The 25,245-nt window shown below is 40.7% G+C and overlaps 1 protein-coding gene across 2 annotated transcripts; it reads left to right on the plus strand.

The window, feature by feature from the left end:
- Positions 1 to 2: 2 nt before the first annotated feature.
- Positions 3 to 20,734, plus strand: SEPTIN2 (septin 2). 2 transcript variants are annotated; one of them, XM_066194051.1, is made up of 13 exons: positions 3 to 51; positions 2,359 to 2,391; positions 3,481 to 3,601; positions 6,808 to 6,894; positions 7,760 to 7,883; positions 11,119 to 11,253; positions 11,491 to 11,608; positions 12,861 to 12,962; positions 13,251 to 13,396; positions 14,047 to 14,130; positions 15,845 to 15,902; positions 17,605 to 17,717; positions 18,127 to 20,734. In XM_066194051.1, exons 2-12 carry the CDS (start codon positions 2,383 to 2,385, stop codon positions 17,707 to 17,709), a joined length of 1,089 nt encoding a protein of 362 aa, XP_066050148.1. In that variant the 5' UTR covers positions 3 to 51; positions 2,359 to 2,382; the 3' UTR covers positions 17,710 to 17,717; positions 18,127 to 20,734. The 2 variants fall into 2 exon arrangements, with proteins under 2 accessions (XP_066050148.1, XP_066050149.1); XM_066194052.1 differs by lacking the exon at positions 6,808 to 6,894.
- Positions 20,735 to 25,245: the final 4,511 nt, after the last annotated feature.

Raw genomic sequence — 25,245 nt, forward strand, 5'->3', positions numbered from 1 at the left:
GCGGAGCTCGGGGCTGGCGGCCGAGGGAGGCGCGGACGGAGCTGCGCTGAGGTGAGGGACCGCGTCCTGCCCTGCCCCGGGGGAGTGCGGCTCCCTGTGCGCGCCCGTACGAGTACCGGCCGTGAGGGGAGGCGACGGGCAGGAGCGCTGGGAGTGGGTCTGTCCTTTTCAGCCGCGCAGACGGACCCCCGAACCTGAGGGGTTTGGTTGGGGTTGGGTGATGGCGCTGAGGAGGGAGCGGGACGATGGGCGCTGCGGGCGGTGCCGGGGGCTGAGGCGCCCTGGCCGCCCGCCCGGCGCGGGACCCGGCGCTGTGTGGGCCGCCCTGGGACCCCCGGCGCCCCTCCCACAGCGTGTAAGGCAGCCGCTTCTCAACACGCTCGCCCAGAAAACTCCAGCCGCGCTGTTGAAATCGGAGGGTGAGGAGCATGACCGGCCAGCTCCTGAGGAAAATTTGGGCTGCTTCGAGGCACCCGAACCCTGAGCCCCTAACCCAGACCGCAGCCCTAAGGCTCCCACGCGGTGCCCTGGGCTCGGGGTGCGGTCGGTCGGGGCCTTGGCCTTCGGGTGTGCTCCTGCCCGTGTGGGAGCGCTCAGACCTGACTGGAACGCTGTGGGGAAAATCGTGAAAGATGTCTGTGCTTGGTTCGTATGTTAAAATAAAATGTAGCTGTAGCCGTCTGCATATCTCTGCTCGCCGCTTCGTTTCTCAGCAGCTGTGAGAAACTTTCCTCTGCTCTTAGCCCGCCTCTGAGAAATAGTTGGGTGACAGACAAGTCTCACAAATTAAAAGAATGTTTCCTCTGTGTTCCAGCAGGATCTAGTTTTGTTTGGCATTGAAAACCTCTCATGGAGAATGCTTAAGCAGCAATCAATGACCTCACTGGGCAGGAAACACTTTAGGAAGGAAGGGTTGCTATCAGAGCAATCTTAACATGATAAAAGGCTCACGGATAAGTTCTTCCCCAGCTGAATACATCATAGGTCATAGACTATTTTATGGACTGAAATGCAGATGTTGCAGATACTAGATTTTATTTCTATCTTCAATTTCACTTGGGAACCATGTTACCCAGCTTTTCTTCCGTATCAGTAACCAGGGTGCCAGATTTTTCTCAGCAAATTTGGCTTCATGAGAATGGACACCCAATTGCTTCAACGCTTAACATCTTCAGTTTGTAACTCTCATCAGACCCGAATGAGGTTAAAATTGTGTAAACATGCACCTATATAGCAGCTTTGAGAAGAAAATCCTGAAAATCATCCCCACATTGAGACAACTTTACCTTGTGCCTGACACTAAAAATTTGGCTTATGCTGTCTGATGCTGTGCAGTTTGTTTTGATGCCAAGATGTCTCTTTGCTGGGAGGAACAGACTGAAGGGTGCTGCAAGCTGTAGCAGTTTGGTGTAATTTCACACGGAGCTGAACTTGCTGACAAAATCTGCTTGGAAGATGGCAAGAATCAGGTAGTGATAATGGCAAATCCGTAGAATTAAAGTGTGAGTGAGCTGGGTAAGAGGTGACTGTGGGCTTTGGGAGTGGGAACAGATACCTTGTGGTAAGAGGGTGAGCCAGGGAAGGGATGAGAAAGGGGAATTGAGCTCTTAGCACTTGCAGATCCAGCATATGCTGACATTTTTATGTTGCCGTAGTAAATCACATGATCTCTTGAAATCACGCAAGTTAGTGGTTGATGAGTCTTTGTTAAGAAACTTTTTTGCATAGAAGTTTTAGATATGAAATCTTTAAATTTTTTTTTTGTGCCTGTCTTTTATATTTCACATATGAAATTTTTTTAATTGATAAACAGAGGGTAGAATGACTGAGTTTGCAAGAACCTAAATAAAAGAGGAAGAGAAAAAGTTTCATTCTGAAACTGTTAGCTCTTTACAAAGCACTCAACCATGGATGGAAATGTTGAGGAGAAAGAGGCTTGAAAAGAAAAATAATACACAAGTTAAGGGAGGTTTTTTGGCTTTGAAGAAACTGTTTCCTCTAAAGAGCAAGGTGTCTTTTAGCAAGGTGTTTGGTTAGTTTCTGGAAAGGACGTGGACTTTCAAGGCTTCAGAATGGTTTGCCACATATCTGGTGCCTTCAGCACCCCACATTCATTCTGGTTGAATTTATTGTCTGACTGTGTTTATAGGCAGCTGAAAATTCTGCCCATTGTTAGTACAGAAGAGTCAAATACTTGTGCTCTGTGAAGAAGTTGATTCTGTTTCAGAATCTGGCATCCAATCAGGGATGCTCCTTTTTCAATTTAGTGTGCAACAGCAGACATTGCACTGGTTTGTGGGTGAGTTTTTTTTTCTCATACAATTTTTAATAAGCTGAAAAACCTTATTATTTTTTCAGATTTTTTCCTGTCCTTCCCTAAAAATGTCCAAGGTAAGAATAACATTTCTGTCTTCCAATGTAACAATGTGAAGCATATTTTTTGGTTTTAAATATCAATCTTCAATGACAAATTGTGCAACTTGCATTTCTTTGATGGTAAATGGTATTCTAAATTTGCTGTCTATAGGAGACGTGATAGTGAAAAATGAGTGATGTAAAACACAGATTAAAGTAGTTTCATACAGGTATAAATCTCTGCAGTTAACTAATACTTTTGGAAGGATTTAATTTTGGTCAGAGCTGTAAAAAAGCTCCCTGGTGCATCTTCATTGAAACTTCTTTTCTGTGATTTTGTTTTGAGCAGGCATCATTTAAGAAGATGGTGGTTTAGATTTAATTTCTTTCTTTGCTAATAGAACCAACTGGTTTTCCAATAAAATCCTTCATTTTAAAACATTGTAACCTAAAACATTATTGTCATGCTGGGGATTCATCTAATCCTTGGCCCCCAGCATTTGATATGCTGGGTAAAACATCCCTGTTGGCTTATTGGAGTGAAATGAATGCCTAATAAAGAGTGCTTGAGTAATGTGTTTGAAGAGGGAACTAAGAGATGGAAGGATTTCTGTGCTGTATCTGTAGCAGTGAGCATTCCAAACACTATTGTGTGAATTCCCCTTCCCCACACTTGAAGAGCACTTCCAGCAGATGGCTGTCACTTCACAAGCTGCTCAGGGTTTTCCTTTGGATGTGCTAAAAATGGATCAGAAATGGGCATCTTTTTATTCAACTCCATAGAAAACCGTTTCATTTTAACTGAAGGCTGTTCAAAAAGTGATTAGGGCCCACAGTTCATACTTTGATAAATAATGATTTGGGATTTTGTTTCTGTTTTGCTCAGGGTGATCTTGGCTGGATAGACTGAACAAGTGAGGCTTTGTTTTTTTAAGCTCCAGGTCACTGTAGTTGTTCTTCACTTCTTTGTGAAACTGTTGAGTAGTAGGAACCTCTGTGTTGTTTCCTGTCTATCACATAGCTCAAAACCTTTTGAGATAAGTGAGGAGAGTACTTATACAAACTAGTGAGTCTTGAGTGGTTGCTTATTATTGTCTTATTTTATTTTTTTAATTTCATTTTTAGCAACAGACTGCTCAATTTACCAATCCAGAAACTCCTGGCTATGTTGGATTTGCAAATCTTCCCAATCAGGTTCACCGAAAGTCTGTGAAAAAGGGGTTTGAATTTACTCTTATGGTGGTTGGTAAGGAAGTGTTTTACAGTTTTTCTCACAAGTAGTGCTTGCTCACAAGGAATTTGAAGTGAAAATGAATGTTACTTGCACTATTCTAAGGCTTCAGCTTGCATCAGAAACTTTCCTGTACTGTTGCATTTCGCTTTCTTTTGTATTTTATAGATTCTTGCAGCAGTTGTTTACCACGTTACAAACCAGGCTTGAATACATTGACAAGTTTGTGGGTGAAGAAATTTCATTGTGCACTGCAGAAATCATTCCTTCCTTCCTTCCTTTTCCCCTGTCTTACAGGATTCCAGCATTCCATTTAAAATGTAATTTTGAACTGGTTTTGCATTTGAATACAGTCTAAGTTCACTTGTGTGTTTTGATTAAGAGACTAATATTAAGGAGACCATTCTATTTAAAACGTTGTTTATGCTTCTTTAGTTCAAAAGAATCTGAACTCTGGTCTTTTCAACCGTTTTGAATACTCTTGTAAAAGAGTGACAAAGACTGAGAATTGGACCAGTTGGTTTTGATGGGAGCTGTTACTTTTTACTCTGATCATGATTTTATGTTAGCAGTTGTAATCTAAAGTGTCATTCTATTTGACAATTCATTGGGAGTCTCTGTTGGTATCTGGAATAGAAAGAAAAATTTGGTGTCTGCAGAAATACCTTGATCCTTTGAGAAATAAGTTGCTGTTCTTGAAAGTTAAATAGACTCCCAAATCAGACTTGGGTGTCTTCTCTGTCTCTCTGTTTGTGAGCCATAACTTGTGAGTTTTGATGTTTGAACTCTGAATTCTTACTTTTAAATAGGCTTTCACAAAAAGTCCCCTAATAGAATTAGGCTCTTCATTACCTGGCACCACGAGAAATAAATCCCATTTGTTTGCTAGATTTGCCTAAGAGAGATCACAGTGGGAATGAGCAGGAGAGGTGAGACAGTGCATGATAGGAGGTGTTTAACTTCTTAATTGTTTTGGATTTCAGTAGTTACAGGGAGAGTGTGTCCTCAAACCTGTCATTAGTTTTGCCAAATGACAGCCCTGGCACTGCTTTTGTCCTACTTGTGTATTTTGTTTTTCAGTGTTGTACAGAGTTTGCCCTTACCTTTGTCTTCCTAGAATTTTATTGTAGTTTTTTATGCTATCTTTCATTGGATTTGGTTTGGATGATACCATTAAGGATATCTCATAAAACCTAAGAGTAAAACCAAACTATGAGTAGCTGCTTCAAATTATGCTGTCTACTGTAACTCTTCAGAATTTACTGTTCAGTGATGCTAAAAGTGTGAACAGTTTTGAGAAAGAAAAGATGTGCTTTCTCTGCTGGAACTAAACTAAACTTCCAGATCTCTTTGAATTCTGATTGCAAACAGTGCCACATAAAACAGTTCTGGAAGAAAGCAATGTGAAACTATATTGACCAACAGTTGTTTCTAGTCTCTTGTAAAATAGAAATAGAGGGGAAATGACATGGTGTAAGAGTAACAGAAAGGCAATTAATCCATCCGTGTTACAATAAAGTGGAACTTCATGGTTGTTGCCTGCCAGTATTTTAAGGGATAAATGAAAACTACAGGAAGAGGGCTTGGAAAAAAATAATTTCATTGACAAATTGGAGTGGTATTTTAAGATACACAAGCAGAGGGAAGCAGATGATGTGAGATAAAATAAACTGTGCTTTAAATTGTTGATTATTTCAACAGTTTGGAATGTGAATTCTTTCTCTTCAAATGTCCACAGAGTTTAAGTTCTCTTGTGGGCTGTGTCACAGTGCCTGTTCTGAGCTATCATTCCTCAATAAGCTGCCATCCTTCTTAATTTCTGAGCAGGATAGTTCTTTAAAAGCTGCCTTCTGTCTGTGCTGATAGAATCCTTATCAATGATTTTGTTTTTTCACACAGCTTTTGGTTTTTGGGGTTTTTTTCCTGCTATCGTTTACTGTGGTATCTGAAAACATGAGCTGGAGTTTCTAAGGATTTGGCTGCTTGGCTGTGCTGCTCCCAAAGAAATCCCAGACACTTGTATTTATTTTTATGTTCATTCTCATTGTTAAGCTATGACTTCATCTAAATAGTTATTTCACTTAAGAGTTACTAAACTGCTGTAGCCAATATAATCATTGACAGTGACTCTGAAAACTGATTTGGTTTATGTGTAATATTTACCCATACTGAAACTGTGGGATGTGGCATTGGATAAAATCATACTTATTTGGTTTTGCTGAAATGATTCCTTGTGACTGTTGAGTTGCCCTGGGTGGGTGTCACCTTCCCTGGTGCAGCCTGCACTGGCAGAATCTGATCTTGAAACTTTCATTCTATGAAGCATGAAACACTGGCAGTTCCGGCTCAAATCTTCATTTTTAAACAAATTCTGTCCTTTTTTTTCTTTTGTTCAGATATTTTTGTCAGATGCATATTACAGAATGATCTGTGTTACTCTGACATTCTGTGGCCCATCATTTTTAACATCTAATTGTTTAATTTAATCCTATCAACACTTGAAATAAAACTAAAATTCTATAAAAAGATCTCTCCAGTGAACTCCAGTACTGAGCATTTGAAGTTGAAGCTCTTTTTTATGCTGTGGACATTTGTTCTGATTAAAATCTTGATCTTTCACTAATTAGTTGCCCTCTGAATTTTCCTCACGGCCATCAGTCTCTAGAACAAAAATATATTTACGGTACAATTTGGTAATCCCCAAGTTCATCAGTATAAAAAAGTTGCTCAGTGGCCATATTCCTCTTGCTTTGACTTCTTGTTTTCCATGTTAGCATAAAACCCAGAAATAAATCCCGCTTTACGATGTCTGGCTGTACAGAAGTTCAGCAATGCATTTTTCATTGTTTAAACTGATGATAAAGCCTTGGCAGGATATAACTTCTCACTGGGTATGATATTTCACATTCTGCAGTGATAACAGAAAAGCATGTCTTAAAAAATCAGGAGACATGAAATGGGAAATCTTAAGTCTAAATGGGTCACAACTCCACTTGCCTAGCAGCATTAATCACAGACCATGAGTGAAAGCTCTGGGAAAGTGCCAAGATGTAAAAATTGGTTTTCAACCTTTTTGTGCAGACTTGGCTAATCCAAAATTAGAAGTTGTATACTTTAATTTGAAAGAAATATGAAAAAAATCTATAGTCAGATAATACTGTCAGATACTCCTGAAATTATTTATGTAAATATGTTGAATTTATCATTATACTGACTCACAGGTGAATCTGGATTAGGAAAATCTACATTAATAAACAGCCTCTTCCTGACAGATCTCTACCCAGAAAGGATTATCCCAGGAGCTGCTGGTAAATACATCTTTGCTCAATGGTTTTTAGAGTTGAATGCTTTTATCTTTGAATTTTGGTAACAGTCAGCAATGATTTCTAGTTATAATAATTTCTAATGTATTTCTTGACACTTGAGCTGTTTGATAAAACCATTTTCCTCTGCATCCAGGATATCTGTGGGGTCTTTGTTATTTAGTCCTTGGGTGTATTTGTATTAACACCTAGAAATTTGATCCCTTCTTTTGCTTAAAAACAGTCATTGTGTCACAGTATGATAAACAATCAACTAAAACAATCAGAAAATTTATTTAGTTTTTAATCTCTTGCAGTTGTAAACATATGAATTATTCCTGCATTCACCTAAATTCATTTGCTTAGGATTGATATTTAGTGAATGAGAACTTCACTTTCTGTTCTTCATTTCCTTGTCCTATTTTTATTCTGTTAATCAAAGTATGCAATAATCCAACCAAAGAGAATATTGTAATAAAATTAGAGATGCAATTTTTCTCTTTTTGCTACCTGTTGAATGACTTGCTTTAATGGTTTTATCGTATTAGCTGATGATTACTTATAACTTCCAGCCTCAGGAAAAAAATCCATTACATATAATTTTGTATTGTTCTCCAATTACCCATGGTTTTGTCTCAGTCCCTTTTGCCTTGATTTCTGCATTATCTTTAAGAAAAGTTTGAAATCTCATACAGTCCTCAAATAACACCTATAGAGTTTATGTACTGACTCCTGTTGTTATCAGGCCTTAGAATGCAATCAACAGAATAATATTTCTGCTGTTTTATCTGCCAGTTAATCTTTGGAGTTTATCTCAGAATGCCCTGGTGGTACAGATTGGGTTCTGAGAGGTGGGTTTGTTGTGTTTCAGACAAGATCGAACGCACCGTGCAGATCGAAGCCTCCACGGTGGAGATTGAGGAGAGGGGTGTGAAGCTGCGGCTGACGGTGGTGGACACGCCAGGCTACGGGGACGCCATCAACTGCCGGGACTGGTACGTGCACAGAGAGCGTCTCCTGCTCTGTCTGTGGAGACTGACACACATTTCTGATCTGTCCTGGGGGCTGGAGTGTGGTGTGTGTCTGTGAAATGCTGAATTGGAGGTGGCATTTTTTGTTTTCTGTTTTTGAGGAAGCTTAATTTTGCCGTTATGAGTTAATTCCAGTGTGAAGAGGCATCAATAACTTTGGCATAACTTGAAATAAGTTTTGTGGCACTTTTTTTTTTCCTTTGTTAACTTCCATTTTTCTTGAAAGAGCTTAGAGTGAACAATGACCTTGATTTTCAATAATACTCTGAGAAAGTAAATCACTTACTCTTCAGTGCAAGCAAAAATCCACCTCTAGATCTTGTCCACATTCACTTGAGTATTCTCAGATTCTGTGGCTAATTTTTAAGTGCTTTTCACCGTCTTAGATTTTGTTTGTTTGGGTTTGGGGTTTTTTTTGCAAATATAAGTTATAGTAAATACTAAGGAGTAATCTTGAGATCAATAACAATCAGTTTTCAATGGTAATCCCTTTTCCCACTTCTTTAAAGCCCCTGAACCTCAAGGTAACCTCCAGCTTTCCCCAGAGCTTTGGAAATAGTGCCTCCCAATAGAGTGAAATTAAGGTTCAAGACCATGTGTCCTGTCCTGCTGAGCCCAAGGGCTTCTGCATGAGCAATCTCCTGTTTCATTTGTTCAAAAGCTTGTTGTTGTTCAGGACTCCACTTGAAATCATTCTTCTTCTGGGTCACATGCTAGAGAGGCCTTACAATCTGACTGTACTCTGGAATGTGCACCATACAAAAACCCACAGCACCTGGGAAAGCCTGAGCTTCATTCCTGCTGGTCACTGGGGACAGAACTGCTGTTTTCTTGATCACATCTGTTGGAGTCTGACGATGCCTATTGTGCCATTTTACTCCTAAAAACTGGATTTCCTAGGCAAGTCCCTTGACCTTGCTTTGTTTTATGGCAAAACCAGCCTTCAGGAAGATCTGGTTTATCTTTTCCCCTTGCTCAAAAACTTCCTCTGCCATGTTTCCCCATATGATAATGTCACCAATGTACTGCAAGTGTTCTGAAGCCTTACACTTCAGAAGTAGCATCAGCCCTTCTGTTCTGCCTGAGGACATGTCCACTGGAAACTAGAGCTGTGTTTATGCTTGTAGAATTTCCTGTGGTGGTTGTACTTCCTTTTCAGCTCCTGCACCTATGCTGCTGAGGCAGTGGTGGGTTTTCCATCCCACTTCCTCCTGTCTTTTCTGTGGTCATGCAGTAAAACCACAGGTTTACCTCATGGTGTATATCCTGTCTCTTGAGGATGGAGGTGTTTGCTCCCAAGAGCAGAGACTGGCCCATACTGTGGAGTATGGAACATTTCCTCTCTAGTTTGCTCAAGTTTTTCAAATCTGTTCTTAATCTTGGACAGTCTTTCCACAGCTGAGGTGCAGGTTGGTAGGGAAGAAAAAGAATTCTATTAATGTTGCCAGAGTTGGGTCACCTGAAGCACTGTTTGCTCTCCTTCTTCCATTGACAACAATGCCAATGAGTTGATGTACAGCATCGGTGCACTCTGTACAAACTTCTGCCCCATGGATTGTGTACAGTGCATCTCATCTGGATCTACGGGGGACTGATGGTTATTTGGACCCCTGTAGATTGCTTCCAGCACAGCTTATTCTCTCAGGTACTGGATTCCTTCCTCCATGACCTGCCTGGTCACACCATTAGATCATCCTTGAGAGAATAGCTTTCCCTCACACTTGACAGAAGTCACCACCAGAGCTGAGAGTTCCTGTCCTCTCACCAATCCCCTTGTCAATACCCGCATTCCAGGACAGGGATCCCAGTTGCTTGGCTTCCCTATGATCTGGTTCCATATGGTGGGCCAGGATATCCCGGTACCAGAGCAGCCAGGTTGTCAAGGTCTCCCCCAAATGGCAGCTGAAATCTTTTCACATATCTCGCAGCTCACCAGGGATAGCAATTGGGTGATTATCTCTGGTCCTGACTCTTCCTCCTGCTGTGAGGGCCCTGCTTCCTCTTCATCCTTCACCAAGCAAATGGATTTGGTCTTGGATTTCTTCTTTGTAGAGGCAGCTGTTTGTGGCACAGGTTGTGGCAGCAGTTCAGCTGCAGTTGGAATAGCCATGGTGCCTGTTGCTCTGCTTTCCTCCTCCTCATCTGAGGGTGCTCTCTGGTGATGAACATTGTCCAGTAAATAAAAGCCAGGGCTCAGCACACTGCAATAAGTTTCTTCTCTCTGGAGTTGCCCTCTTGTGTTGGTCTGGGCCAGACTCAGGACACGAGTGGACAAAAAGTTGGATATGAGCAGGCAGTCCCCGAAAGCCATTGGTATCCTGGGCTGCACCAAAAGCAGTGTGGCCAGCAGGCTGAGGAAGGGAGTTCTGCCCCACTTCTGTGAGACCTGCATCCAGCTCTGGGGCTCTAGCACAAGGCAGACATGGACCTATTGGAGCAGGTGCAGAGGAAGACCAGGAAAAGGATACAAGGGCTAGAACGGCAGCAAAGAGAGGTTGGGAGAGTTGGGGTTCCATCTGAAAAAGAGAAGACTCCAGAGAGACCTTACTGAGGCCTTGAAATATATCAAAGGGGCTCACAGGAATCATGGCAAGAGTCTTAATACCAGGGCCTGTAGTAGTAAAACAAGGGGGAATGGTTTGAAATGGAGAGTAGATTTAGGTAGGACGTAGCAGACTTTTTTGCAGGTTGCCCAGGCTGCCCCATCCCTGAAAGTGTTCAAGGCCAGGCTGGATGAGGCTTAGAGCACCCTGGACTAATGGAAGGTGTCCCTGCCCATGGCAGTAGCTTGGAAATAGGTGACCTTTAAAGGTCCCTTCCAACACAAACCATTTATGATTTTAAATCAGTTACGAACAAGAACCTTAAAATGTCTTGAAAATATGTGGTTAATGTTAATCAACATATAAACACCAACCCTAGAGAAATTTGCTGTAGAACTGAGATTGGGTTATGTATATTTTATCTTACTCTCTCTATATTTATGTATTATGCATAGTAGCTTGTTGTTCTAGAATTCCATTAAAATTTTAAGATATGTGCTCTTCTATTTTCCCAGTTCTGTAGAATCAGTAAACAAATTTTTGTTCATTAGAGGATAGGTTCATCCACAGGATATCTTAGAGGTTTAATATTACCTTTGAGAGTTCTGAAATTGTGGATCGTTTGGTAATTCCTCAAATCTCTGTTTGTTTTACAGTTTTAAGACCATAATCTCTTACATTGATGAGCAGTTTGAGCGATACCTGCATGATGAGAGTGGATTGAACAGAAGGCATATCATAGATAATCGAGTTCATTGCTGTTTCTATTTCATTTCACCATTTGGTCATGGGTAGGTGTTTCTCTGTCTTTTTTTTTTTTACATTATTTTGTTTTAGAGAGTTGGTTTGTGCCTGTTGACCTAAATTTTCAGAATCAGGTTGCCATTACTTAAGCAACTGCTATAACTGCTGACAATAATTGGCTGTGTTCTTTCTCTCTGTGTAAAGAGAGATATTTATGTTGGAGTGAAAATAAATTGGTAATTTAGAGTAAAAATAAATAAAAATTTTCCATATTCTAATTTTAGCCTTAAGCCTCTGGATGTTGAGTTTATGAAGGCCATACACAACAAAGTAAATATTGTACCAGTGATTGCAAAAGCTGATACACTTTCTCTGAAAGAGCGAGAGAGACTAAAGAAAAGGGTGAGTGTTTTTTCTGGCTTGCAGAAATGTGTTGTGCTTTGGTTGTAGCAGTGTGGTGGCTGAAGAGAGGGGCATGCTCATTAACCTTACTCTGAGGAAAATACAATCTCATACACAGTGTAGCATCACTTAATATGTAGTTTGATATCTTGTAAATTATTTTATTATGTATTTAACTGAGAAATTGTCCTTAGAATGTTGTTTGCAAAATGACAGTCTGGCTACATTTGCAATTAGATAATGAGTGAACTTTGAAACTTTGGAAAAATATTTAAATACATTAGCTGATGGTAATTGCTCTATTACCTGTTTAATCAGTCCCAAAGCAGAGATAATATCTGCATATGGAATGTGCATACGTATATTTGGTTTTTTTACCCAGTCAGAATTCTGATGGCTAAAAAATGGGATTTTCAGAGATGTTTCTGATTTTGAGGTTGCTTTTCTTCCTCTATGTCACTGCTAAAGCATTCCAGTTCTGTCTTCCAGAGGCAAGACCTCTTAACACATTCAGTGGTGCAGGACTTGATTCCGTATTTGTTGGGAGGAGGTGGGATTCAACAAACCATCATGAGCTAATAACAGCTATGAAGTTTAGAAAGAAGTGTTAGAATTAACTTGTCAAAGGCCTGCTCCAGTCTTAGCTCTTGCATTGAAAACTTCATGATTTTTGTCAGTTATTCTGAAAATCCTTATAGCTATCTTACCCAATCTGGAATAAAAATAGAGTCTTATATATATAGTTTACGCTAGTAGGTATGTTTAGAGTGGTAGAATTCTGCAGGAAAAAGAAGATTATTCTTTTTTAAAGAGCAAAATTTGTGGTCTATGGCAAATGGATTCCTGCTGCAGGTACCATTACTGGCAGTCATGAAGAAAAAAATATTTGTTGGGTCTATATCTCAGTTTTTGAAACACTCCCACCCCTACCCCCCCAAGTAGTAATTCAGAGATAAGAGCAAGGAGGTTAAGTGTAGAAAGCAAGTATGACTTCAGAGTCAATTTTTTATTATTACAAAAAAATTTCAAAGGTTTAACAAAACACAGTTTCCACAAAGGACGGTGGTTTTGTGAACACTATTGTTTGTCTGAAAGTCTTTGTTTGTCAAGTCAAATCCTTGTTGAGCAATGAGGATCAGTAAGACAAATCCAGATTTCCTAAGAGACTGTGTATTAAGTAATTTTATGTTAAGACTTGAAAGTACTGATTTTATATGTACATTATATAGATTTCTTTTCTTGCACATCTCAGATTCTGGATGAAATAGAAGAGCATGGCATCAAGATTTATCACCTGCCTGATGCTGAATCAGACGAGGATGAAGATTTTAAAGAGCAGACCAGACTCCTGAAGGTGTGACTGGTTTAATAAGTTCTATAGGTAGATAATATATTGTATTTTTTTCAGACTGCTTTAGATGGCGTTAGAACAAGACCTGCAATGCTACCTGGAGTGAGTCACTGTGTCTCTGCCCTAGCTTAGAAGATGGTGGCAGCAGTTACGTTTATTTATTTTACACCTTTAATTTAAAAGAATTATGAACTTATTACCATAATAAGCAGTGGTGAGCAGAACAAGAGTTGTTCTTGGAGTTGCTTGTCCTGGTTCATTATAAGTAACTTTTGCACTTTTGGCTTTCAGGCCAGCATTCCATTTTGTGTAGTGGGGTCCAATCAACTCATTGAAGCAAAAGGTAAAAAAGTCAGAGGTCGGCTCTACCCATGGGGTGTAGTTGAAGTGGAGAATCCAGAGCATAATGACTTCCTGAAGCTGAGGACCATGTTAATGTAAGTTAGAAAATTCCATTTAAATAGCAGTTTAGAAGACAATCACTAAGATAATCAAGCACTGCCTTGGGGGACTTGCCGCAGTTGTGCAATCCCTGGACACCTTCAGAATTTGTGGGGGGAAGGCCATGAGCAGCCTTGACCTACCTGAGCTAGGCCAAGTCAAGGTTAGACCACACAGGACATATAGGTTCTCTCGGATCTGAATTACTTAGTGATTCTGTGAAAATAATGATTTGTCTGATTCTTTCATTGAGTGTAGTGTTGTGTTGTTACTCAGATGCCCTGGAACAAAAACCAAATTGTGCTTATTTCAATGTATCTATGAGTAGATACACATGCAAAGGAGCAGACCTGAAATGTCCACTCATTGTGTTTTTCCTGGTCTTTGCTACTCTGTTTTGCCTTCTCAGATTTATCAGAGGCCTCGCCCATGAGCACAGCTTCTGTCAGGGCAGTCTCAGGGCTGTGGTGACCTCTCTGTGCCCTTTATTGCACCAATTTAACTGAAATTAGCTTTTAAATTAGTATGCTAAGTGGGTGTGCATGCTGAGCACATTGATCCAAGGCAGTGCTGAATGCCAGAGTTGCTTCAGCAAACTGATGTGACACAAGGATGTTTTATCTTTTAATCACTTTTCTTCCTCCAGCACCCATATGCAAGACCTTCAGGAGGTGACCCAGGATCTTCACTATGAGAACTTCCGCTCTGAGAGGCTCAAACGAGGCACCAGGTTGTCATCTCATGGTTACACGCTGCTTCTTCCTCTTCTGAATGTGTATTTTGCTCTCTCTGTGTCTCACCCACCATTGCATTGCTAGGATTTGGTAGACCAAGGGCAGCTCTGTAAATCCAGTCAACATCAAGCTCTATTGACCAGCTCACAAAGAGTGTCACAAAAAATATTTGGTAAATCTGAAGCGACAGTTGGGGAGTTAGGGAACTGTAGGAATAGATCTGTGCTTTGGTCTGAGGCTTAAACACAGCTGGGTTGGAATGTTGAAGGTGCTAAGTAGGACAGATGTCTATGATAAATGTTGTCTTAAAAAAAATCTGCAAATTAGATCAGAGCTGATATCTTAAAATGAGTGTGGGGGTTTTTTTTCAGAATTAACAACCAGAATATTTGGATTGAACCTTTAAAAAGAAATGATCAATTTTTTTTGCAATGCTTTATTAAACATGACATACATGAATAGTAGCAGTCACAGGGTAATGGCCGTTAGCCCTGTTTTGACCTGGGTTGGGTAGGGCACAGCTTTCCTGGAAAGAGAGCTGGGCAAAGCACCCCGCTTTAAAGTACAATAGCAGGGTCTGTAAAGATGAGTTGGTGAGTTCTTGTGGGAAACTGCCTGTTTCCTGGTTTAGGTGTTTCAGCTGCGACTCCTCTTATAGCCACTAGAGGGTTCCAAATGGCACATTTGGGGGCTTTGGGGCATTTTGCAAAAGCTTCCCCATCCTGCTGTTGACAGAGATTTTGTCACATGTCTGGTCAGTTTTCAGCAAAAGGAATTTTCCTTTTACAGTTTCCTGCCTGTAGCATTGGCCTACAGGCAAGATAAAAATGCTCTTCTCTCCTGACTTTAAATTCTGATTGATGAAATTCAAGGTAAAAGTCCCCAAACTTCCCAAGTTCTGGTGCCTCTTTTCCAACAGGTGTGTACAACAGCCTTAGAATAATGTGACCTAAGGTCATCCAATTTTTAGAGGATTTCAAGTTGCTGTTAAGTTGGGTATGTGAAACTAAAACACGTTTTTGTATCTTTTCCAGTTAAGTGGCCCATATACCTTTGCTTTCCCATTTCTGAACTGGTACCACAAGGTAGTGAGGTTTACTATAAGTGAGGGTAGATTTCATGTGAATCTATTACAAGCTTGCACTTCTGCTACCAGGAGTACATGACAATGGGTGCTTGTTGACTGTCCTCACTAATGATCTCAGAGGTTTTGGGGCACAGTGGATTATTTTACAGTGTATTTCTCTGTTAACTTTTTAACAAACACCAGTTTGTTTGCTTTGCAGATTTGATCGCACTTGCTTGATTAGATCCATTAGTAGATCTTCCCTGTTGTGACATGGAGTAGGATAAAGCTCTTAGTAAAGTGGGAGGAAATTTTGGACAAAACCAGGGGAGAGGCAGTCGCTTCTCCCAAGCAGCAAGTGATGTGATGACAGAAAATGGCCTCAAGTTGCACCAGGGAGGTTTAGATTGAATATTGGGAGGAATTTCTTCACAGAAAGGGTGTTTGGACACTGGCACAGGCTGCCCAAGGGCAGTGGTGGAGCTGTCATCCCTGGAAGTGTTCAAACTGTTTGTGAATGTGGCACTGGGGGATATGGTTTAGTGGTAAGCACAATGCTGGGTTAGTGCTTGGACTCAGCAGTCTTAAAAGGTTTTTCCAACCTTAATGATATTATGTTTCTAACAATATTAATATTATTTTAGGAAAATAGAAGATGAAGAAGTAAATAAAGACCAGATTCTGCTTGAGAAGGAAGCAGAAGTAAGATGCCAGAACTTTATATTCTTGTAATGGGGGCATTTTTGTTCTTTTGTTGCTACTCTAGAGCAAATATTTGTATGATCTTGGTAACTGGTAAAGGAAAAACAGTTATATGCCAATATAAAGTTATTTAAGGTTCACTAAGAAAACAGAATGAGAAGAGGTGAGAGGAGACTCAGGATAGGGATTTTTTGGAACAAGTGGAATCTGGTAAAACATGATTTCGCTGTAGTGATCAGCAATGGATGTAACTCACACTATTTGGGCAAGGAGAACAATCCTCATGGGAATAAGGGTTCTACAGTTAACAGCTGCAGGTTGGGACAAAGTCAGTTCAGCTCTGCAGCCAAAGAGTGAATGGTGGTAGAAATGGTCAGCAATAAAAAATGAAACAGAAATTCTCATTCTGCCTCTGTGACAAATTCATAATACATAGCTCTAATGCTGCTTTTCTTGTTCCTCTAACCTATAGAGGTTATAGCTGGGCAAGGCTAGAAAAAGTGCAATGAAAAGCAGAACGTGGGCAGAAAGGCTGAAGTGGAGACCTGAAGCAAGTCCTGTGCTAGGGTAGATGAGATTAATTAATTCTCATTAATAGATGACAGGCAGATGACAGAAGGGAAAGGGACTAACATGATCACAGATGGAAGGATGAATGGAAATCTGCTACACAAGCAAGAGGTCATGGTTGATGGGATTAATAGATGACTGATTTCAATTTAAAAAGATACTTCTAACATAGTCTGTAAATTGTGGTATTCATTAGCATGGAATTTGTCCATAGCAAGGTATTTTTGAGCAGGTGAGCTCAAAAATGCTGAGATGGGAGAGTTTGCTTTCTCCATGAATGTGCTTTCTAAATGCAAATGTGGAATTTTTTGGTTTGACAAGCTCCAAAGACAGATTTTAAGGGTTGTTGTTGCAAGCAATATGAAAAACAAGTATAGTTTAAGCATTCTACAGGTTTAACTTTATTGTTAAGCTTAACAGTTTAGTTTGAGCTTACAGTGTAAGTGGACAAAGGCACCCAAAATTATTTCCATAGTGAGGTTGACTTGCCACCTGCCAGAGTTGGGTGCAATAAAAGGATTTAAGTAATGTATGTGCAACATGGTTCAATTAATCTTTGTAAGTGATTTACATACTTTCCTTGTACTCAAATGTTTAATATGTTTAAATGCAATACTCTAAACTGAGTTTCAACCAAGTTTAATTATGCTTGTGTCTCACTGGATGGTTTACCTGTAATACTTGCTTCCATCTAGTCATCCCTAGCAACGGAGTGGGGGAATATTCCTGACAATTTTTGGTTTGATGACAGATAAAGGAGTAGTTTGGAGGGATATAACCAGGCTGCTTTTTTTTCTGATAAACTTTAGTAAGTGTAAATGCTTGTTCAATACTCCAGAACCATATTTTTTACACAGTTAACGTCAGAGACTTCGATTTAAGGATGCTTAAAAATCCCATCCCACAGTAAAATAATAAAGCCTATTTATTTCAGTCAGTAAATGCCAGCCTCTTCAGTGATGAAGAGCAATAAAAGAAGATTCCATAACCTGAGATCATCACCTGTCAGATAAAGAAAATGCAGATATGTGCAATCCCTCTTTAATAAAAATAAGTATTAGAGTGGTGACAGTGAAGAGTTGTATTCTGAGGTGAGATGAGGCTACAGAATTCTTCTGTGCTGCTTTTCCAGCTCCGTCGCATGCAGGAGATGATTGCAAGAATGCAGGCACAGATGCAGATGCAGATGCAAAGTGGAGAAGGTGACAACAGTGCAGTGCATGGGCACCATGTGTAAACTCTTGGGTAAGATGCTCAAATAGCCACTTAAAGGGCTTCTCCTTTAGCTGCTCTCTAGTGTGCTTGGTATTTAGAAGCTTTGGAAAAATGTTTACGAGATGGGTTTCCATAGGTTTCAGTCTTAATTTTAGTTTATGAGGATTAACTGCTGTTTGCAAAGTTAAATGGCCTGGAGTCAAACTAAACAGTGTGGGAGGTGTGTGTGTGTATATACATGAAAATTTTCCAGAAAGTCAATACCATATATACTGGTAAGAATTATGGAAGAAGTCTTTGAAATAGTTTGAACAGGTTTCTTAATCTCGGTGTGAAGTCATTGTTTCCTTGTGACTTATAAAATGTGTACAGTTCTTTCAGGTTCCTTAATGTGAGAAGAGGGCTGATCTGATATGGTGTTTTCCTGTCTTGTTTTTAGATGATTTTATCCCCTGACTCACAGGAGACCTTCTGGAGCTGGATTGCAGTGGTGGAGGCAGAAGGGATGCCTCTTGCTTCCGTATGATCTGGAGCTTGCTGTGGAGTTTAATGTGGGACTGTTTTGTGGTAACACCTTGTGGGATGTATTTCATAACATGTAGTCATTGGTATTTTTATATATTATACGCGTTTGACTTTTGTTTTCTTTAGTTTTTCTTATCTTGAGGTTATTTTAAATTTCCTGTTAGGGATACAAAATAGTAACTGAAAGTTTTCTAGCCTGATAAGCATTAGATAATAATATTTTTTTAATATACCTTATTAGCTACCTGCTTTTAACTTTGTATTCCATTTAGAAATAAACAACTGTCAGTGATACCTTGTTCAGTGCTGGGTAACAGTCACCTCACTAAGGTTGCACCCCTGCAAGGTGAATTCTATGTGTATTGCAGTGTTTACATGTGTGTGCGAGACCAGCAGCCCTTTCTCTGTCTCTGCTCACAGCAGAGGATTTCCTTGGCCTCTGCAAAATATCAAATGAAAATTCAAGCCTGCCTTGTGTCTTAGTGAAAGAAAGAAGAGGAAACGCCTCTGTGAGAGGCACACTGTATGTTACATGACAGGCATTATTTCTTTTAGATTTAACCTTGAGGGTTATTATTTTCCTAAAATGTTTTACTCTATTGCAGCTAATTTTGAATAGTTACTTGTAAGCCATTACAAATCACCCCAGCTGTTTTCTGGTGTTATTGTAGCCAAACAAACTTGAATAAGGCTGATTTTGTTGTTGAATGAGGTAAACTCCAAAGAGTAGTATTCTATGCATGGGTGTTTCCTATATCCAAAGGATAAGAAATTCTATAATTCCTAGTAAGTATTTTCATACTATTTTTGGGCCATTGCAAACAGTTACATGTAGTAAAAATATATATACACTTTTCTTTTTAAAAGTGACCTGTTCCTGACAGGATCAATGCAAACTGTGTTTTTAAGTTCTTGCTTCAGGATTAAGTCAGCAGCATAAATTCAGGAGTGACTCTGGTTTTTTTATTAGGCCAAGGTCACTCTTAATCCTGGTAGCAAAGGAGACTGTTTTTAGCCTGGCTGGACTTGTGCTGCAGATCATCCCTTGTGTTGTGCTTGCAGCAAATAGTCGATGTAGCACACAACTGCCCAAGCAGTGACACACCCAGGGTAGTCTGCTGCTCCTGATAAAGCCATCAATCAGATTTCTTCATCTGATCTATCACAAAACACCCTTGTTTGAGCAGCTAATAAACAGATAGAATTGCAACTTCTTTTGGCTCTCTTTGAGCTCAGGTGCAGCTGTGACTTTTATAATTTTGTTAATGTTTCTTTGAAAAAAATAATAGAATTTCTACAGCTAATGTATAATTCCAGTGTAACTTCAGTGGCTAGATTAAATATAAACCTTTTAATCAACTGAATTCTTTTCTTGACTGAAACTACTGTTTTATGTTTGAATCTTTCTAAAAATGTGAAGTAAAACCCTGTATTGTAGCTTCTGCTGAGGAGCTCCAGCTCTCTTTTCAAAAGTATGTACTGTCCAAGTTTGACACCACTCATTTGACTTTCCATAACCTTGACAAAAGTGAAAATGACAACCTTTTTGTATGCACCAAACAGTTATATCCCATTTTGTCCAATTTCTACATATAAAAGTTGGATGGAGAAACATGTGCTTCTAAATTCTTGAGTTGCTTTTTCAGAAGAAAGTGTAGGACTGAAGTAATGTAGCAGTGCTGTCAGAGAACACTCCTCAACATCTTATTTACTTCTATTACCATGAGCCTGTACTTGAAGAAAAACTGTGAATTGTGAAATGTCTGCACAGGGGCCTGGTTGTACTTGTCACTCTTGCTGTGTATTTTGGATTGATAGGGGTTTTTTTCCTGTGTTTTTAGCATGGGAACAAGAGCAGATTGTCCATTTGTTTAGTGCTATTTGGTCGCCATCTGTGAAATTATTTCAGGTAATGTGTGATTCTTTGGAATATTTACATAGCTATTAAAATATTTGAACAGGATCAAGCATTTCATGTGATTCTTAAGCAAAAAATAATTGATCAAAAAATTCAGCAGGAGAAATATTTTTGTATGTTGTTCTGGTATTTAATAGGAAAAACCAAGTTTATGGCACTAGCCATTTTAGCTGCAATACTCAAGACAGGTAATTGATTGCCACTTCTTCCCAAGCCTTTGGGACAATTGTTCATGGTGTGCCTGATGTCTCTGAAGGTCTATTTCCCCTTCACTTTTCTTGGGATGGTCTTGAAATTCATGGTTTTGTGCTAAGGCATGAAAAGCAAGACTACTTTTCTCAGAAAAGCTGCTGGTAAAAGAAAGATATGAGTAGCAGAAAGGCTTGGGGACAAAAGGTAGATTCTGTTTGGTGGCTTGCTGAACTGGCCACAGTTCTTTTTCTGTTTCTTTGTTGTGATGGTTTTTATTTTAGGAGTGAAAATACTTTCGAATTTGCAGAGCTTTATAGTTGATAGCAAAAATTACTTGTTCTTGGTACAAAAACTTGTTATAATCTATGTACTACAATTAGCCAAAACTGTAATAAAAATTGCTAAAAAGCTATTTTGTGGTTATCATGACTCTTTATTATACTCAATTTATATGTTTGAAATGTTGTCCTGTTCCAGCCAGGACAGGATTTATTTTGCAGTAACCAGTTGATGTGGCAGTGAATGGGGTTGGACTCCATGGTAAGCATTTTTCCATGTGAAGGACTCTCTCTTTTGTATTCTTTTTATTATTTAAAATGGTTGCTATTACTGCTCCTTTTCTTATGTCATTGCTGTTTCCAGTAAATTGTTCTTACAACATTTTGTGTTTCCAGTTCTCCTCTCCATCCCGATGCAGAAAAGAAGGAGAGAGGAAGAGCGAGTGAGTGATTGGCAGCCGGGTTTGGAGCTTCAGTTGGAGCATTAAATTGGGGAATACTGTTCCTAAACCAGGACAGCCTTAATTCAGCCCCAATGTGGGGCACAAAGGGGTGAGATAACAACAGATCTGCCCAGAGCAGGTTGGGAACAGGTTTGGTCCAAGCATTTTCTGTATGGGGTCACAATGTTGCTTGGTCTGTTCATGTGGGTGTGGTGCCTAACTCTGTATATTGCCATATATGCTCCTCGTGGGGAGCTTTTTCAGAGCAGGGAGAGCAATCAGGATTGCTTTGTTACTGTACTGTGGGATGCCAGTTTATGACATTATAACATCAAGACAATGAGGGTCACTTGAGTATTCAGTGTTGCTTTCCAGGGAGAACGGGGAAGGATGGTCTCCCCAGGTTTTCACCTGTTTTTTCCTCCCTCAGGCCTGTTACAACAACTTTTGGGAGTTGAATTCCCTTTGTATGTTAAGGAAAGCATGTTCTTGTTGCTAAGTATGCCAGGTCTACTCAGTGGACTCCATGCCATGTTGAGAGCCAGGACAGAGATTTCTGGGGAGGTCTTTCAGAGATCTGCCCCCAAAGGTAAATAGACATACATAGCATGGGAGAAAATGGCCCAGGTTTGGGGGAAATTCTCTGCTGCAGTGGTTTGGAAGTTCACCTCTAAAGAAGTACAAGACCCTGTTAAAGTGATAGAATATTTGCAAGGAGAATGCTGTGGCAGCTCCAGAGAGGAGAAACTTATTGCAGTGTGCAGAGCCCTGGCTTTTATTTGCTGGACACTGCTCGTCACTAGAGAGCACCCTCTGGCAAGGAGGAAAGCAGAGCAACAGGCACTGTGGTTGTCTCAAGACTCTCCCTTTCTTTGCTCCTTCCATTTGGGATCCTGCAAGCTCCCAGCATTTTTCTTGTATTTCATCCATACCTTTGGGGTAGCATTTTTGTGGGTTCCACTTGTCCTGGTTGGAGTGATGGTGGCCTGTATACCCAAATGTTCCCTTTTCTGAGGAGAGTAGTTCAAGTTCACTCCCTGGCCATCATGGCTCTTCAGCAAAGAATGAGGAAAAAGATCATTCAGAGCCTGTGATGTGCCCTTCCAGGTGGTTTTGAATATTAGGATGGCTGGGCTGGAGATCAAATTGACTCTGCTTGCTCCCAGGCTTTCCATTTGTGTGACACCTGTGTATGAATTAGTCACACCTCTGTCTTCATACACACTCTAATGACCTCAGAGTAAGCCACTGAGGAGAAAGTTCTCCTGTGATGTGAGTGGAAGGGAATGTTTGGTATTTCATTAACAAATGCTACCAATCCCAACTGTATTCAGAGAAGGCATTTAGTAGGAAATCCTCCCAAGACTGAAAGAAATTAAGTTCAGATTCATGGATTGTAACTTGGATGTCAGTTGGGTACTTTGCTGTTTCTATCTCAGTAGACAGCATGAGTGCAGAGAAATGCCTTGTTTTCAGGCAACTCTCCTGTTCCACACTGCGAAATATTGCCTGGATCTTTCTGAGTATTTGAACAGGGCCAAGCACACCTTGTGTGTCCCTTTCATTGCCTTCTCTGTGGAGTTCTTGCTGGTTTGTCTGGCTTCTGGGCCTTGGAGGGTTTCCATCAGGATTTTGCTAGCTTGTTACGCAGATTTAGTGGTTACAAAAAGAAAAAGAAAGTGAACAAAGTATCTATAAACCTTTGTTTCCTGATGTTTGAGTGAAGAAAAATGAAAAAATGTAACTCTTCCTGCCTTTCTCTGGACACTTTGTAATAGATCCTGAAATGCGACATCCTTTAGGGGACCCTGAACTAGAGAGCAAATGAGGTGGTAATTGCTCGGAACGTGCAAGAATATAATCCATGAAGGCTTTGGGCAGAGTTGTAACTGTTGCTTGGAAGGACCTTGTACTGGAATTCTGCACAAAGGACTCCATGAAGTTCTGTGTTCTTCCCTATTTGCTGTTTTCCCCCACTGCTGTGTATAGAATAGTGCACAAAGAGCTTAACACAGGACTCCTGCTGTCAGAGGAGGCCAGAAAGAAATGCTTAAAGGACTCCTGCAGTGCAAGAAATCTGTGATTAAAACATTTAATAACTCAGCTTGCCATAGAGATTTTCCCACAGCCCACGTTTCCCAAGGGCAGTTTCTCAGGAGAGATACCAGTTTGATTAGCAGCTTGTTGTCCTAAAGCCCTGTTCCTACCATGTCTGCCACCTCTTCCTGGAGATGCTGAAGGAGCCTCTGGGCTGCTGTTCCTTGGACAGCCCTGAAGGCATGTGGCTGGCAATGCAGGCCAGTTTACCAGTGAAGCAGGTGTTGTCCCTGTGCTTTAGCAGCCTTTGGTGTGTAGTTGTTTCCTAGAGAATCTCCTCATAATCCAAAAACTGGGAGGTGCTGTCACCTACTCGTGTGTCCTTTTGTATGAAGACTTGAAGGGCATTGGAGCCAGGCTGTTGTCACAGTGTCCAGGTAAGCATATGTGCAGTGAAGTTACATTTGCTGTCATTATGGGTCAAGCCCAGAAACTGGGAATGGAGGGAGTATGAGGAGGAAGAGCTTTGTCTAAGGAGTGGTGTGATGGCCAGACAGGCTGCCAGTGCAGCCCAGACATGATGGGATCACCTGGGCCTGGCTCAGAGCCACGGCAGGGTGTGCCCAAGTTTCAGGTGCGTTGTGGAGTTTCTGCAGCATTTAGCCAGGCAAGATCTGATGTAGCTGTGGGCTTGCAAGTTTAGTTTCGGTGCTTGAAATGCAGAAGGCAAATGAATTTCACTTCCACCCACAGGAATGAGAGCCTGTCAATCCAGCAAGGCAGAGGAGGTGTCCAGCTACCTCAGAGAGAGAACACACTTTTGGGAACCTACCCTGGTGAGAGCAGACACAGCCCTGCAGCCATCCTGCCTGGCTTTATTGAAGAGCAGTGCTCTCATTGCTGTAGGAAACACTGAACTCCTAGATAGGAAAAGAATGAGGAGCTCTCCTCTCTCTCCCAAGCCTGGGGCTCATCCTGCTCCCTTTGAAACCCGCTGTAAACTGTTCTGTACAACTGATGGAGCTGGTTGTTTTTGCTCTATCCCAGCCCTCCCTGGCTCTCAGCTTTGCAGACCTTGTCTGTGATGATGTCAGTGGTGTCATACCAAGAGTGATCCACGTTGCCAGATAGAAATTTCTGTTCAGCCCTGTAAGTCACATCCAGGAAGACATGGCAAAAAGTCATAAATAACTCAGCTCTTTATAAGGTGTGCCTTCCATTAGCAGCTTCATCATGTTGAGGCATCATGCTTAAAGTGCCTCAGCCTTGCTGTCCCTGTTTTTTATCGACAAACAATTTGAAGCTGGTGGGGCAATGAGGAATTGCCTCATTTTTAAACACAAGTCAAAAATTCATGGGGAAAAACCCATGTAGGAAGCATAGGAGCTCACAAATGCTGTGAAGGTAACTTGGTGTATTCTATAAAATAGGTAAATATACACACCCTGACAGCTAATGCAAAACACTCATTAAAGCAGATCCTGTGCTGCTTCAATAGCATGTTTATTTAAAAAAAAAAAAAAAAAAAAAAAAAGAAAGGGCACTGACAGTAAAAGGCTTTGTTCAGAATATGCTCATTCCTGTGCCTTGCAATTTCCAATTCCCCTGTTGTTTTAAAGTTTTTGATTTATTTTTGCTTTTAAGAATCTTTTCCATAAAGGAGAACCCCAAACCTAGGTTGAGCTGTTCCTGCAGTGGTACTTGCTCTGAGTTCAGAGCTTCTCCCCTGCAGAGAACATGCGATTTGGCTTCCCAGGAATCTTTCAGTACTTTGAAAGTTTGTACCCAGAGCAAGAAAACTGGTTTGAATCTTCCTTTCCTGCCCAGCAAATCGTCTCAGGCTGCTTTGAAACATGGAAACACAGCGTGACAGGGATGTCTGTGCATGTGTCTGACAGCTGGGCTCAGCTCAGGGGCTGTGTATTGGCAGCAGTGGGACTGCTGTCCTCTGTGTTCTGGCACAAACAGCTGGAACAGCCCTTCTGGTTGAGGGCAGAGTGGGGAATCTGCCAGTTTGTTTGCCAGCAATCTGTGTTTGGCTGCCTCATTCCTGAAAGAACTTAATGCAGCAGAGTTGGTGTCACTGATAGCCTCAGCTGCGGCTTATCTGGCAGTAAAATAATTGCCAAGCTTATCCGTGTCTAGTGTTTGGAGATCCTGAATTT

Source organism: Chamaea fasciata, unplaced genomic scaffold, assembly GCF_029207755.1.
Source record: "Chamaea fasciata isolate MVZ Bird 193981 ecotype frontalis unplaced genomic scaffold, bChaFas1.0.hap1 SCAF_11, whole genome shotgun sequence".
NCBI lineage: Eukaryota > Metazoa > Chordata > Aves > Passeriformes > Sylviidae > Chamaea > Chamaea fasciata.